The sequence below is a fragment of the Chiloscyllium plagiosum genome, chromosome 23, assembly GCF_004010195.1.
Source record: "Chiloscyllium plagiosum isolate BGI_BamShark_2017 chromosome 23, ASM401019v2, whole genome shotgun sequence".
Taxonomy (NCBI): domain Eukaryota; kingdom Metazoa; phylum Chordata; class Chondrichthyes; order Orectolobiformes; family Hemiscylliidae; genus Chiloscyllium; species Chiloscyllium plagiosum.
The window spans coordinates 41,217,318-41,234,823 of NC_057732.1; the positions used below are offsets into that span (position 1 = coordinate 41,217,318).

Genomic DNA, 17,506 nt, shown 5'->3' on the forward strand with positions numbered 1-17,506 from the left:
TAACTCAATAATACAATATGAATATTCAGCACAATTTTTTTTTCTGATTACTTTTCTTGTAACAGCATTTAAATGCAAAATTCCTTTTCCTTTTCTGCAGTTTTGAGAAGATCTGGTTGCCCTGGATGTTGTAATATTGGCTAACAAACTTTAGAAAATTATTTTTGTCCCTCTGCAATCGCAGTGACTTGAAAAGTTCTAAATGTTCTCATAAATTCAATGGAAAGCAAAGAAATAATGGTGCTGACTAAGGTGAAACAGTAATAACAAGGTCTAGGCTTAGATCTCCCTAAATTATTGAACTTCACCATACAGTTCCTCACTTATGCTGACAAGATTCAAAATAGAAGCTTCTGAAATAATAATATCAGTGCTAAGGTTTAATTAACTTTGAAGGTGGCCACTGATTCCAATTGTGTCACAGTAATGCTTGATGCTTTTCAGCAGAATTAAAATTCAGGTCTTGACTGCAGTTCCAATCTGTAAACAAGGCTTTAGAACATCATTTTGTTCTAAATTACAGTTATTCACAAAGAAAATCTACAGGATACCTTACGTTTTAATTTAATATTGCTGTTGTGCTTTTTCTATGCTTTGTAATAGCAGGTATAAAATAATTGCTGTGTTATTATAGAAGCTTTTAACACCTGATTATGTTTATTTTTTAAACAACCATGACATTTAGTAGGTACAATTTATTATTTTATTCTTTACAAGACATAACTCTAAGGGATAGTCAGCATGAATTCCATCAATTGATTTTGAAAGGAACAATTTGCCTTTTCATAATGATATTTAGAACTTGAGGCAATGATGATACTAAGGTACCTCCTTCCAATAAGTATATCAATAATGCTGAATTTTAGCCAATGTTTCATTCACATGGCTGCCAAAGGAAGCTTGTCTGTTGAGTTTCATCTTGTTTTCCTGAAACTTATGCACATTTCCCCCCCCCAAACCTATCTCTAAACATTCTCTTCCCCTCAGCTTTCCAGTACCTGTATTGGATTCCATTGAAGATTCAAGACACGTAAAAGTTCAAGGTTTTGCATGTGTTTAATTTCATTCAATTCTCTGACCTGACAATAAAACAAAAATCAATACAAGAATAAAGAAATTTTTAAAAGATTTTTATGTCGAACTGGATGTCTTAAATTATCAATACTTCACTGTTCACTGTACGCATCCATCAGTGGCTGCAAGCTAAGAAAATGTCATACCAATTTTATTGGCTGCAATTCAACAGAAGAATGATCTGATCCTCCTTAAGTCATCAAGAAGTTACAGGAAGAGGTGCAAAATAATTAAACATTACATCAAGGGCTGGATTTTTGCAGAAGTGGATGCAGGATTTTGGGTGTTAATCTGACTCTTATGAGAAGCAAATAGAGGTTCTGATTTTGATAGAGGTGATGGATTAATTGATGAGAAGTCAGGATTGGCATTCAATTAGTGACCGGGGCCTGGCTGGAGATAGGACATCAGATATGCAATTCACCTTCTGGTCTGACTCACTTGTGCCTGTACTAAAAAGAAACGAAAGCTTCTGAATTTTCAAGTTGGTCAGGGCACAGGGATATGTTAGTACAGAATAGAGATGAATTTTAGTGTAACTAAAATATCACTGCTGTGAATAGATTTTCTTCAAACACATACACGTGTTCCAATCTAACTTTTTCCACAGTGTTGACTGTTTTAAGGCAGGTTAGAGCTGTTCAGCATGACATACTTCCAAATGAATATCTGCCCTTGTGAAAAATTCTACATCTGGGGAGGCCAGGGCTTAACTGTTTAATTACGTGTATATGCCCAAATGACGATAAGGAAGATTTCACTTCCCTGCCCTCCCCCAGATCTGCCCCACCCTCAAGAAATTCAGCAGGTTTGGGAACGGAAACATGGCAGCATCAAGCAGGATGTTGATGTCTTATTTTTGTTGCTGGCCTTTATTCTGACCCAATCCTGACAATGAATATCTGGATCCTACTTCTTACAGAAAAGTGCAATAAAATGGCAATATGATATTAGAAGGGAAATCAAAAATATCTACAATTCCCAGATTATATATTTAAAAGGATAATAAGAAATATAATCAGAAAATCTGTATGGTGGAGTCACTAGATAGATGGGTTCACTAGAATAACCTTTGGCGTGACATGGTTCAACGATGAGATGCTGAGTAATTTGTAATATTGTATCTCATTGAATCAAGCAAGATTATAAGTGGACAAGTGAAGTTAAGGCAAGTGATCAGCAATGATCATATTAAATGGCAGAGCAGGGTCAGTAGCCATTTGGCCCTCATATTCTTAATTCCTGTGTTCCAATGCTTGAGGTTTGCTCTTGACTGCCAACCAGACTGAGAGTTGAAAGATTCGCCTCACTATACAATCCCACATAAAACTCCAGGAAAAGGCTCTCAGACTTTCCAGACTGGAAGCTGAAGTGACAATTAACTTAAGGCTATTGAGGTGTTAGCAAAAAAAAAAGATTTTTATCTGGCAAGAGTGTATAAGAAGTGTTTTTAGATACAGGTATTTGCCGCTTTTCGAACGTTCACTTTATGCCAATTCACTTTTACGAAAGACCTACATTAGTACCTGTTTTCGCTGACTGAAAGATTTTCACTTTTACGAAAAAGCGTGCACAGCAAGAGCGACGGTGCCAAGCCAATCCCCGGACCTTTTAATGGATGGCCCTCTTCCTCTGTCTCCTACACCCCAGTCTCCTGTACCTCCCATCACCCAACCTCTGAGGACTTAGCCTAACATACCATCATCATCACTCCCACCTCTCAGCATTCCAGTGTGCTCGCTGTCTTCCTGATTCTGGTGAGTGAAACTACACTGTATATACATTATTTCTACGTTATATCGGCTATCAAATCATTCCTGCTTTTACTATATCTTAGTGTTATTTCAGGCTTGGTGTGTTATTTGGTATGATTTTTGGGTCCGGGAATGCTCAAAACATTTTCTCATATACGTTAATGGTAATTGCTTCTTTGCTTTACGCCAGTTCGGCTTACAAAAGGTTTCATAAGAACGCTGTATTTTCGGATAGTGGGAGACACCTACACTGCCAAATGAGTGTTTTGAGATTAATGGCATTATATTTCTATTGTATGTTTCAAAATCTTTAAAGGCATATTATGTATAAATTGTTTGGTTTATTATATGTTATCATCATTTCTTTTGCTTAATAAACTTTAGCTTTTCATTAAAACCAAATCTGTAATATTGTATGCTCACTTTTCAATGAGAGACCACTTCATCAAAACCAAAACAAATCAGGTTTATCTGGCCAGATTCCAGCTTGGGAATTGGTTGGGATTCCAGGTGGTCCTGTAATAACATCAACTGGGATCATAACATAAGGGATATACTCTCAAAATAAAAGGCAAGCCATTTAAGACTGAGACAAAGAGGATTTTCTTCATTCAAAGAATGGGGGGGTTAAGGCTTTGGAATCACAATTTAAATAATACTCTTCCTTTCTGTTTTTCACACCAAAGTGTATAACTTAACATTTAGCCACATTGTACCACATCTGCCTTGTGTTGTCCATTCATTCAATTTGCCGAAGTCTCCTTGAAGTCGCCATACCTCCTCCTCACATTTCTCAATCCTGCCCAGTTTTGTGTCTTCAGCAGAGTTGAAAATGTTGCATCTGGTTCCCTCAGCCAGTCATTTGTATTTATAATAAATAACTGGTACCCAAGAATTGATACTTGCAGTACTGCACCAGTCACTGCCTGCTGCTCAGAAAAGGACCCATTTATTCCTGCTCACTGATTGCAGTCTGCCAATCCATTATTGATCCATGCTAATATACTATTCCCTATCTCACGTGCTTTAATTTTGTCCAATAATCTCTTATGAGGGACCTTATCAAAACCCTTCTGAAAAATCCAAATAACCACACTGACTGTTCTCTCTTATCTATTTTACTTCTATTAAGTCAGTTACAATGTACACATTTTAAACACGTTCATTCTGTACGCAACATGAAATGAACTCATTCACTGAGAACAGTACAAATCTAAGTTATTACAATTTATTAACAAATCAGTTTGTAGTGGAATTCAGCAAAATTTAAGTTTGTTGCATATGTTGCATACCCTGCTTATGTTGCTTACCTGATTGTTCTGCAGATTAATAGTTTCCAGAAGGTCATGGTCTGCCAACCCTTTCAAAGATTCTATTTTATTGTTCGACAGATCAAGCTTGTGCAGGCGTTTCAGTTTTGCCAGTCCCTTCAAATCTGTGATCTTGTTACCTTGCTGTGAATAAATTATAAACGTAGGAGAGAAAACTATTTGACTCTGAGATAATTGTTCTTGATTTTCTATTCTCCACAAAATGATCAAGTTTTGTCTTTTATAAATATGTTTGGAGCTTATCAGGTGTTCAGTTGCACAGTTACATTTAATATTATTTTTAAACATCATAGAAATGCTAAGGAACAAAAAAAATGTTAAAAACCAAGCAACAACTAACTCAATTCTTTTTCAATTTGATACATCACTATCTAATTTGTAATTAGTTTCCTTCTGGAGCAGAGGAGCAGCTGAGACTCTTATGGATATATACCTGATTAAATATAAAAATAGACATATTAAAAAGGCAAACTGAACCCCTAGTTTGCAATCTATAGGCACTGATTACAAAAGTAAAAAGATAATGTTGCATTTACCAAGACCTTAAACAACAATGCATTGTTATGAAGAATGATTTGGTAAGTCCGAAATGAAAACAGAAAATTCTGTAAATACTCAGCAGCTCTGGCAGCAATATGTAATGGAGTATTTACAGCTTTTTCAGTTTTAATGTCAAAATTTCAGCAATTTTTTTCTTCGGAGAAGTCAGTGTATTTTTTCACTGAAGCTTGAAGGTTAACAAAAACCTGAAAGACACCATCCAAATTTCAAAGTAGCTATAAATAAATTCAATACTACAGACAGTTTTTTTGTGTGACACTAATGAGGAAGCTCAAATTTAAAGTAAGCACAAGAAGAATTAAATAAATCTTCTTTCCAGCTAAAATGTGAAACTTCACATTGTTAATGAAGTTGAGTCCAGAAGTAGTTCTTACAGAATTAGATAGTTGCTTGGAAAAGGGGAATATTTAAAAGGAGTAAGCCAGGCAGGAGAGTGGAACTAGATCAGGTTGCTCAAATGGAGAAAACAATATCAGCATGGAATTGATGATCCAAAAGGCCTGTTTTTGCCACCATCGTAATCTCTGATTCTGTGAACAATAAGATTTGTCACTATCAGTTCACGATTAAGCTAATCAGCACAGCATTCCAGTGATTTTAGATGGGTGAAAGTGCAAAAAGCTTAATTACAGCTATGCCACTCCTACATGTCCATGTTCACAAAACAGAATATATCTAAAGTTCCCTTGCAAAAAAAAAGTGATTAACAATACCTATGAAACCAGTCAGCATAAAAAAGCATATATACTGTACTTGGCACATAGTTAGGATGACTGCTTACCTGTCATTGTATCAAGTTCAGGCATCCAGACTCCTCTGAGTCTTTATTTAAAAAGCATTTACATTTTCTTTTACTGCAGTGAACATATGGCAATTTATGGCAGCTTTCTGAAGGCTGTTTAACACAATGGCATTTCCAATTAAAATATTTGAATATAAAAAGGGTTTTTACAGCGCTTGAGATTTGCCGAAGGGCTTCGTGGGCTGGAAAACCTTTGACTGACACCTGAGCTCCCAACATATTGGATGTAGTAACAATGAGCAAATCATCTGAAAGTGATTGTGACAGTTGCATCTTCTTGATTTTTCAAATAAAACTTTTAAAATATGTACATATAATTTTCAAGGAATTAATAATTTATTAAAGCCTTATGCAATATCTTTCTTTGCCAGTTATATTTCCCATACCAGATGGTACTTTACATTTAATGTAAATGGGTAGAATTTAATGTTTTCACCAGGCTGGGGGGAGGAGAAGAGGGTGGGATTTAATGGAGCAATCAGGCACAACATAGGGCACCTTTTAGCTTTCTGACTCTTATCAATTAGTCTGAGTTTGGGAAAGTGGGATTTAGCTCACCACCCAGGTCAATTGAGGTCCTAAAGTGGCTATGCCCACCTCCTTGGAAAAATCAAAGTACAGAGAATAGTTAGTATGGTATGGGAATCACTTAGGCTACAAATCTGACAACACTCCATATTTATGGATACAAGCATAATTCACATTAATACCAATAATAATAACCATAAGTCATACTTATTGGCATTGCAGGTCCATCCATATTAAAAAGCTGAGATCAAAAATGTAGCCTCAGACTTTGGGGAACTAACTTCACAGAAATGTCATAAACTTTTATTCATTCATTTTGTGGGATGTGGGCCTGTCTGGCAGGCCAGCATTCATTGACCATCCTGAGCTGCCCTTACAAAATTGGTAGTTAAGCTGCCTTCTTGAACCGCTGCAGCCTACCTGTTGTGGGTTGACCTACAATGCCATTAGGGAGTGAATTCCAGGATATTGACACAGCAACAGTGAAGGAATGACAATATATTTCCAAGTTAGGATTGTGAGTAATTTGGAGGAGAACTTTAAGGTGGTGGTGTTCCCATGTATCTGCTACCCTTGTCCTTCTAGATGGAAGTGACTGTGAGTTTGTAAGGCGCTATCTGAAGGTCTTTGGAGAACTTCTGCAGTGCATTTTGTAGATAATACACACTGCTGCTAGTGAGCATCAGTGGTGGAAGGCGTGGATGCTTGTGGATACAGTGCCAATCAAGTAGGGCTGCTTTGTCCTGGATGGTGTCAAGCTTCTTGAGTGTTGTTGGGGCTGCACTCATCCACCTGACTTGTGCCTTGAGGAGGTAGACAGGCTTTCAGGAGCCAGGAGGTGAGTTACTTGTTGCAGTATTTATAGCTCTGACCTACTCTCGTAGCTGCTGCATTTATGCGGTGAGTCCAGTTGAGTTTCTGACCAACGATAACTCCCAGGATGTTGATAGTGAGGGATTCAGTGATGGTAATACCATTGAATGTCAAGGGTTGATGGTTAGATTGTCTCTTGTTGGTGATAGTCATAGCCTGGCATTTGTGTGGCACAAATGTTACTAGCTACTTGTCAGCCCAAGCCTGGATATTGTCCAGATCTTGTTGCATTTGGACATGGACAGCTTCAGTGTCTGAGGAGTGGCAAATGGTGCTGAACATTGTACAATCATTGACAAACATCCCCATTTCTGACCTCATAATGGAGGGAAAGTCATTGATGAAGCAGCAGGAGATGGTTGGGCCTAGGAGACTACCCAGAGGAACTCCTGCAGAGATGTCCTGGAGCTGAGATGATTGACCTCCAACAACCACAACCATCTTCAATGTGTCAGGTATGACTCTAACCACCACAGGGTTTTCCCTCGATATCCATGATTCCAGTTTTGCTAAGATCCATGATGCCACACTCTTTCAATTGCAGCCTTGATGTCAAAGGCTGTCACTCTCACTTCGTCTCTGGAATTTAGCTCTCCTGTCCATGTTTGAACAACTGAATGGCCCTGGCGGAACCCAAACTAGGCATCACTGAGTAGGTTATTGCTGAGCAGGTGCTGTTTGATATCACTATTGATGACACCTTCCATCAATGATTGACAGTAGACTGTTGAGGTGGTAATTGGCTGGGTTGGATTTGTCCTGCTTTTTATGTATAGGACATATATGGGAAGTTTTCCACCTTGTCAGGTAAATACCAGTGTTGTAACTGTACTGAAACAGCTTGGCTAGGGAAGCGGCAAGTTCTGGAGCACAGGTCTTCGGCACTATTGCCAGAATGTTGTCAGGGTCTATAGTGTTTGCAGTATCCAGGATTTCCAACTAGGAGTGATGTGAATTGGCTGAAGACTGGTATCTGTAATGTTGGTGACATCTGGAGGAGACCGAGATGGATCATTCACTCAGCACTGCTGGCTGAAGATTGCTGAGAAAGCTTCAGCCTTATCATCATGATCCATCTTGCCGCAGATGCCAAACGTCAATTCGCTGACATTATGTCCTACCTCCCCATTGCCCACAACGCCATCGCGACTCATCATGCCAAAATCACTCGCACTGTCCATGCCCTTATTGCCTCCGATGATCTCCCCTCCACTGCCTCCAAATTCATAGCCCCAGCCCTGCACTGCCCGGTTCTACCTGCTCTCCAAGATCCACGTGGCCAACTACCCCAGCTGACCCATCGTCTCGGCATGCTCCTACTCCATCAAACTCATCTTGTCCTACCTCGACTCCATCCTCTCTCCCTTGGCTCAGGCACTTACCACCTACATCCGCGACACCATCCATACCCTCTACATCTTCAGTAACTTCCAGTTACCTGGCTCCCAGCGCTTTATCTTCACTACTGACGTCCTCATACATGTCCATACCCGACAAGGATGGCCTCTAGGCCCTCAGCTTCTTCCTCTCCAACAGACCTATTCAGTCCCCTCCACTAATACCCTTCTCCACCTCACCGAACAGGTCCTCACCTTTAATAACTTTTCCTTTAACTCCTCCCATTTCCTCCAAATCCAAGGGGTGGTCATGGGCACTCAGGTCGGCCTCAGCTACCCTTGCCTCTTTGTAGGCCACGTCGAAAAGTCCCTCTTCAGTATCTACACAGGTACGGTGTCGCAACTCTTGCGCCATTACATCGATGACTGCATCTTGGCAACATCCTGCACCCAAGATGAACTGGAGCAGTTCATCAACTTCACCCACAGATTCCATCCTGCACTCAAATTCACTTGGTCCATCTCGGACATCTCCCTCTCCTTTCTTGACCTCTCCATTTCCTTCTCCGATGATAGTCTCCAAATAGATGTTTAATATAAATCCACAGATTCTCACAACTACCTGGACTACACCTCTTCCCATGCAGTATCCTGCAAGAACTCTATCCCGTTCTCCCAATTCCTCTGCCTCCGCTACATCTGCTCAGGCGAGGTGACATTTCATTCCCAAGCATCCCAGATATCCACCTATTTTGAACAATGTGCTTTACCCAGCTCTGTCATGCAGACAGCCCTCCATCACACACCTCCATTCCCCGTTCTACTGCTCTTGACCACCCTCCTCCAAACGCAATAAAGACAGAGTCCCCCTTGTTCTCACCGACCACCCCACCAACGCATCATCCTTAACACTTCCACCAACTCCAACTAGACCCCACCATCAAGAACATTTCCCTCCCCCCACCTCTCTCTGCCTTCCGTGAGGACTGTTCCCTTCAACAGTCGTTGGTTTGCGCCACTCTCCCCATCCACCCCTCCTGAGCCCCCAGGTAAATTCTGCTGCAACTGGAAAAGATGCAAAATCTGCTGGTTCATCACCCCCTCACCTCCAATCAGGGCCCCAAACAGTCCTTCCAGGTGAGACTTAGGTTCACCTGCCTCTCTTCCAACCTAGTTTACAGCATTAAATGCTCCCGATGTGGTCTTCTCAACATCGGGGAAACCAAATGTAAACTTAGGAATGGTTAGCCGAACATCTCAGCTGGGCCCGCAGGAGCTGATCAGATGTCCCAGTCACCACCCATTTTAATTCCCCTTCCCACTCCCTTTCCAACATGACCACCCTTGGCCTCCTCCATTGCCACAATGAACCAAACTGCAAATTGGAGGAACAACACTTTATCTTCCTCCTGGGCAGCCTACAGCCTGGAGGACTCAACATTGAATTCTTCAATTTCATCATGACCATCCTTCCCTTCCCAGCCCCTCCTCCTCCCTTCCTCTCCTCCCAGCCACCTAGCAGATTCATTCCTCCCATTGACCAACTAGGTCGTACCCTCTGCCTGTCTTCACCTATCCCCACTTCACCACCCTGCCCTCCCTTTTACACCCAACCCCAGTCCTGAAGAGGGGTACACCTGAAACATCTTGTCCACCTCTTGATGCTGCCTAGCTTGCTATGTTCTTCCAGCTTCCTGCCTGTCTACGTTGGATTCCAGCATCTTCAGTTTCTTTGTCTCAGCCTTATCTTTTGTAGTGATGGGCTGCGCTCTTCTGTCATTGAGGATGGGAATATTTGTGGAGCCTCCTCCTCCAGCGAGTTGTCTAATCGTCCACTACCATTCACGACTGGATGAGACAGTACTGCAGAGCTTAGACCTGATCCATTGGTTGTGGGATCACTTAGTTTTGTCTAATACTTGCTGCTTATGTTGTTTGGCACACAAGTAGCCCTTGTGGCTTCACCAGGTTGACACCATATCTTCAGGTATGCCTGGTGCTGCTCCTGACATACCCTCCTGCACACTCCATTGAATCAAGGCTGATCCCCTGGCTTGATGGTAATGGTTAAGTGGGCGATATGCCTGGCTATGAGGTCACTGGTTGTGCTGGAGTACAATACTGTTGCTGTTGATGGCCCACTGTGCCTCATGGATTGAGTTGCTGGATCTATTTGAAGTCTGTCAAAGTGTTTGATGATAGTGCCACACAACACAATGGAGGTTATTCTCAATGCATAGGTGGGATTTAGTCTTTACAAAGACTGTGCGTTGATTGCTCTTACTGATACTTTCATGGACAGTTGCATTTGCAGTTGGCAGATTGGTAAGGATGAGGTCAGGTATGTTTTTCCCTTTTGTAGGTTCCCTCATCACCTGCGGCAGATCCAGTCTATCAGCTATGTTTTTTAGGACCTGAACAGCTTGACCAGTAATACTGCTGCTGAGCCACTCTTGGTAGCGGACATTGAAATCCCCCAACCACAATACAGTTTGTGTCCTTGCCATACTCAATACTCCCTTTAAGCCTTGTTCAGCTGAGGAAGGACGGTATGTGGTAATCAGCAGGAGGTTTCCTTACCCGTGTTTAACCTGAAGACATAAAGACTTCATGAGGTCCAGAGTCAATGTTGAGGACTCCCAGAGCAGCTCCCTCCTGACTGTATATTGTTGTGCCACCATCTCTGCTGGGTTTGTCCTGCCAGTAAGACAGGACATATCCAGGGATGGTGATGCTGCGATCTGGAACATTGAATGTAAGGTACGATTTTGTGAGGAGGACAATGTCAGGCAGTTGCTTGACTAGTCTGTGAGACTCCCAATGTTGGCCCCCCAACGATAGTGAGGAGGACCTTGCAGGGTCGTCAGGGCTGTTTCTGCCATTGTGTTTTCCGGTGGTTAGGTTGATGCCAGGTGATCCGTTCAGATAATTTCTTTGAGATTTTGTAGCAATTGATGCAACTGAGTGGTCTGCTATGTCAAAATGTCTCATGAACTTGATTGAGTTTTTTGAAGAAGTAACAAAGAGGATTGATGAGGGCAGAGCGGTTGACGTGATCTGTATGGACTTCAGTAAGGCAATCGACAAGATTCCCCATGGGAGACTGGTTAGCAAGGTTAGATTTCATGGAATAAAAGGAGAACTAGCCATTTGGATACAGAATTAGCTCAAAGGTAGAAGACAGAGGGTGGTGGTGGAGGGTTGCTTTTCAGACTGGAGGCCTGTGACCAGTGGAATACCACAAGAATCAGTGCTGGGTCCACGACTTTTCATCATTTATATAAATGATTTGGATGTGAGCATAAGAGGTATAGTTAATAAGTTTGCAGATGACACCTAAATTGTGGTTGAGTAGACAGCAAAGAGGGTTACCTCAGATCACAATGGGATCTTGGTCAGATGGGCCAATGGGCTGAGAAGTGACAGATGGAATTTAATTTAGATTAATGTGAGGCACTGCATTTTGGAAAATCAAATCAGAGCACTATTTATACACTTAATGGGAAGGTCCTAAGAAGTGTTGCTGAACAAAGAGACCTTGGAGTGCAGGTTCATCATTCCTTGAAAGTGGAGTCACAGGTAGATAGGATAGTGAAGAAGGCGTTTGGTATGCTTTCCTTTATTGGCCAGAGCACTGAGTATAGGAGTTGGGAGGTCATGTTATGGCTGTACAGGACATTGGTTAGGCCACTGTTGGAATATTGCGTGTAATTCTGGTGTCCTTCCTATTGGAAGGATGTTGTGAAACTTGAAAGGGTTTAAAAAAGATTTACAAGGATGTTGCCAGGGTTGGAGGATTTGAGCTATAGGGAGGAGCAGAATAGGCTGGGGCTGTTTTCCCTGGAACGTCGGAGGCTGAGGGGTGACCTTTTGAAGATTTATAAAATCATGAGGGGCATGGATAGGATAAATAGACAAAGTCTATTCTGAGGCTGGGGGAGTCCCAAACTAGAAGGCATAGGTTTAGGTTGAGAGGGGAAAGATATAAAAGGGACCTAAAGAGCAACATTTTCACGCAGAGGATGGTGCGTATATGGAATTAGTTGCCAGAGGAAGTGGTTGAGGCTGGAACAATTGCAGCATTTAGAAGGCATCTGGATAAGTATATGAATAGGAAGGGTTAGAAGGATATGAGCCAAGTGCCAGCAAATGGGACTAGATTAGGTTAGGATATCTGGTCGGCACAGACGAGTTGAACCGAAGGGTCTGGTTCCATGCTTTACGTCTCTATGACTCTATAACTGAGAGTCAATCACATTGCTGTGGAGTCACATGTAGGCCAACCAATGTGAGGACGGCACATTTCCTTCCTGAAGGTCATTAGTGAACCAGGTGGGTTTTTCCAACAATAGACAATGGTTTCGTGGTCATCAGTAGATTCTTAATTCCAGATTTTTTTTATTATTGAATTCAAATTCCACCATCTGCCATGGCGGGATTCAACCCTGGTTCCTCAGAACATTATCAGGGTCTCTGGCTTAATAATCTTGCGATGGTACCACTAGGTCATCATCTTCCCGATCAATTACTATTAGTAGATATAAGGTTTGCACCCCATTTCTTTAGACAAGGCACATTTCGCATTGATGAAAAGAAAAGGAATGGATGGCTGTGCACAATAAAAATAATGGACAATAAAGCAAACACCTTGGTTCAAGAGTTAGATGATAACCTGGAAATCAAAGGAATTGAAGGATATGGTGAGGATGATCCTTGGAAAGAATACTGATTTTTCGAGATCAATGGTTTGTTATATTCCCTTTCTATTTTCTCAAATTTCTGGTTTTATTAAAAATACTTATGGATTCATAGCATACTCTGTGACGTCTCCCAGCCAATCTTTGGAACATCAGAAATGTCAGGAACAATGGGCAGTGCTTTAAAGCTTACTCATTATTCCTCTAGACATGAGACAAAGTGGAAGAAATAAAAAACAAAGCTCCATGACAAATTCATGAAATAAATTCATGACTTACAAGGCAAAGGAACTTAATTGGCAAGTTGTCCAAGCCACAAACTTTTGAAAGTTTATTTTCTGCTAGACTGAGGTAGCTGAGACTTTTACAGTTCCTCAAGCCTTCAATTGTCTGGATTTCATTGTCTGTGAACCAGCGATTACTCAAAGAAAAATACACCAAAAATAATGAACAATTTAAATCCCAAACAAAGTTTGCAACTAAGTAAATCTTGCCAGTCCAATTAATTTTCTTTTGTTTTAAACTTACAGTGCAGATCAGGGGAACTGCAGGCTTTGGAACTATGATATTCAGCTATTGTAATTAGGATATCTATCCACAGAGAAAAGAGAGAATTTCCCTCATCTATGCCTTCATTACAATCCACTGAATGTACTGGACTAATCGCTTTATGGATGCTGTGGATATCATGTTTTAGTATATAGTCACATGTTTTAGTGATTTTGCAACATTTCTCTTTGCTCCAAACCAACCATCCCAACACAGAAATATTTTGTTGAAAAGTCATCAAGCTGAAATGGTAACTGTTTCACTGTCCAAAGATACTGACACTTGCTTAGAGTTGCCTAGCATTTGCTGATTTCATTTTCTTCTACAATTACATTGGCCAATTGTCTTTTTCCTCCTGCACCTGCGTATTCAAGTATATTATTTTCTATCCATATTCCTGCTTTTCTCTGGAAGTTACCATTCTCTAAATGGTATCTAAGCCAACAACCTTAACGTGCCTTCTTTACTTTCCTTAGCCTCTGAATTGAACACTCTTCAATTCTAGTGTCTTAAACCTATGCCATAATTGTTCCTACCTTCTTCCCTGATATTTATAGTCTCCAGTACTCATTCAGCCTCACCCTACTTATCAATTCCACCCTCATACCATGGAGTTTTCTTCAATTCCCTGTCATTCAGATTTATAACTGGAACGATGAGACAACCTAATAATAATTGAAAGAAATCATTAAATATTTCAAGAAAAGAACTGTTCTCATTATTTCTGCAAAATGTGTAAACATGTAAAGGATACTGTCCAAATTCAATTTAAAGAGGAACCGATAGTCTGATAAATGACTCATGTCAGATATCTGGTTGTGGGAAAAATCCACTTCCTGTAATATAAAATAAAAAGAGTGACTATGTCTTGAATATAACTTAGTATTGTCTACTTACTGAGACAACATTAGTTCAAACAATTACAGGACGCCAAAGCTTAACCATGGCTTGAAATGGTAAAAACATATTTAATCAATGAGGGGTATAAATAATTGCACAGTTACACTTTTATCCAATGCCAAATTCTAATGAAACGAGAATAAAAAAACTTTTAATTAAAAAAAATGAACAAGAGTTAAGAAATAAAAAAACAAAAAGTGTTGGAAAAGCTCATTGGGTCCGGCAGCATCAAGTTGAGTTAACATTCAAGGCCAGTATGACTCTTATTCCAAAACAAAACATACTAAACTCAAAACATTAACACAATTTCATTCTCCACAGATGCTGTCAGACCGGCTGAGTTTCTCCAGCAGTTTCTGTTTCTATTTAAGATTTTCAGCATCCATAGTATTTTGCTTTTAAACAGTTAAGAAATATTTCTTGAACAATAAGATATTGTACCTCCAGATCAGAGAACACAACGGTAAGCTTTTTGAATGAAAAAATAATTGAAAACAGTCATTGTGGCTGCACAGCAATATAGAATGAAATACTACTTGATAAAGAAGTCTTGTCCTGTGAAAAAGGTGACTGTTCTCAGTTCTATTCTACTCTGTGCCCATACCTTCATCATTATTTTTTCCATTATTATATGAGCATGGTTATCAAATTCCCAGCCCATAATAATGAAATTGCAAAATTATACTATTCTTGGTTTGAAACTTTGTTATTGCTGCAGTTATGTTGGATTGAAGGATGGGAGTTGGATCAAAGCTGTATCTTTTCAAACTCTCTTCTGGTGTCACTGGTCTTCAACAGCATTCTTTAATGCTGAATACTCTAAAGTACAAAATAATCAGAGCTTGTTACTCAGAGATTGCCACCAATCCAAATATACATATTCAGGAAATCAGATGTTCTGTCCACTACTTCTGAATATGTACATATGACTCGTGAAGCTCTTTGAGGGTGAGATAAACTTTGCCAAACAAATATATAAATGTATCTTGAGATTTCTTTCCAAACTTAAATAAAAGCAGTATTCTAATAAATGGAAAAAACATAATCAATACTTTACTTATCTAATTCATTCATATCTTCTTTACCTTATATTATTTATCCTGCCTCAATTCTTGCATAGAATCCTGTCTAAACTGAACATTCAGTAAGCAAGACCTTAGTTTGTTTAAGAGCCACTCAATGAATTACCTTTATATTTTGGGGTAGTTTTAGATCAGCCAGTGAGCTCAATGCATTGTAGGAGGCATCCAGTTGTAGCAGGTAGGGCATACAATTAACACAACGCAAATCTAGAAAACATAAAAATAATGCTCAGCTCCAACTCAGAAGACAAGCAGCTTGAAAAATAAAGTTTACAATTAACTGAAATGCAATCTCTTAAAATATATTTCACTAAGACTTATTTTGTTTCATTGTGATTTATTTCCAGGTGTCTTCAAATTGAAAGCAGATCTTGTCAAAGTGCATCTAAGCCACATTATACTGTAAGTTTTATGATAACAATGAACAGTAAACATTAAGTAGCACTCTTGACACTTTGTTTTCAGTTTCATGTATTAAACAGGTCATGGAAAAAAATCATTTTATCAAATCCTATTTTAATTTTTTTTCTATGCAATATAAACTCCTTTCAACGACTAATGGAACAAAGATAAAATGTGAAAGTGAATGGGAAGGAGCAGAAAAAAGCAGTTTCTACTTGTTTGTCTGTACCTGGGATGTTTTGAAATCATGTTTGTAACTGCAGAAATGTTTGTGAACCTAAGCCAAGAAGTCCATTTCTATGATATTAGAGTTGATGCTTCCATATATTCTCTGCATTTCACATTTTTTAACCTATACTATTTCAATTAGTAGATGATAAGCCAAGTCATATATCAATCTGACTATTACAAAAGTTTAATTATTTATTAGCGCTCATTAGAGAAACATGCCTTTCTCCCTCACTATTGTTATAGAGTTGAAGGCATATGCTGTACCTTTAAGAGAGAGTGAATGCTGTTTTGAACTGAGAGATTACCAGCAGCTGAGTATATGACTAGATGGCAATCCCACAGTGTACTGGAAATTTGAAAATATATAACATTTAGCTGTGAAATGGATACCTGAGTTTTGGTTGCTGTTTTGACAACAATTCAAATTTAACCAATCAGTTTAGATTATGCCCCATGATACTAAAACCCAATTGAGTTTGAATTTATTGTTTTGCCAATGAGATGATCTGATGTTGGGAGTATAAAAATGCAGGCATTTTGAAAATTGCAGAGAGCAACTGCCACCAAGAGTAGGAAACACTCTCCAGCAAAGGTACCTTTGCACATGGAACATATTTGCAGTAAAAAGAAAGACAACGACCCTGGGAGATCTTCAGCCGGAAGAAGAAAGACACAGAAGACGACAGCCGCTGTGTGGTTTTGAAATTAAGTTAATGGAACTTTAATCAGAGTCTTATTGGAACAGCATATTGTTTTAGAGTTGGAGGCAGATAATATACAGTTCAGCGAAAGGAGGGTTTAGAATTGTGCATAGTTGTTGTTTAATGTTCACTTCTGGAGTTAAAAATTAAATTGATACTATTTTCTTTAAATAGTGGAATCTGGGAGTTCTCTGTCACTCATATTTTAACAGGTTACGAGGTGAGGTGAGCTTTTCTAGGTGTTTGGTTTAATTACAGTAGGGTTCACCACCCGTGTCATAACACTATTCTTTACTTATTTTAAATGCTTTACTAATTTCATGAAAAGGCAATTTAATGTACAATTAGAACATTACAGCGCAGTACAGGCCCTTCAGCCTTCGATGTTGCGCCAACCTGTCATACCAACCTGAAGCCCATCGATGTTGTGCCAACCTACACTATTCCATGTACATCCATATGCTTGTCCAATGACGACTTAAATGTACTTAAAGTTGGCGAATCTACTACCATTGCAGGCAAAGCATTCCATACGCCTACTACTCTCTGAGTAAAGAAACTACCTCTGACATCTGTCCTATATCTATCACCCCTCAATTTAAAGCTATGCCCCCTCGTGCTCGCTGTCACCATTCTTGGAAAAAGGCTCTCCCTGTCCACTCTATCTAACCCTCTGATTATCTT

The 17,506-nt window shown here is 39.7% G+C and overlaps 1 protein-coding gene across 1 annotated transcript in view; it reads right to left on the minus strand.

Moving 5' to 3' along the window:
- Positions 1-17,506, minus strand: part of LOC122561477 (leucine-rich repeat and guanylate kinase domain-containing protein-like) — a 159,783-nt gene that overhangs the window by 133,973 nt on the left and 8,304 nt on the right. Inside the window, exons 4-8 of the mRNA XM_043713222.1 lie at positions 15,595-15,695; positions 14,261-14,342; positions 13,237-13,361; positions 4,139-4,282; positions 999-1,079 (exon numbers count right to left, since the gene is read on the minus strand). Of these exons, the coding sequence (XP_043569157.1) occupies positions 999-1,079; positions 4,139-4,282; positions 13,237-13,361; positions 14,261-14,342; positions 15,595-15,695 (533 nt within the window). The remainder of the gene's footprint in view (positions 1-998; positions 1,080-4,138; positions 4,283-13,236; positions 13,362-14,260; positions 14,343-15,594; positions 15,696-17,506) is intronic.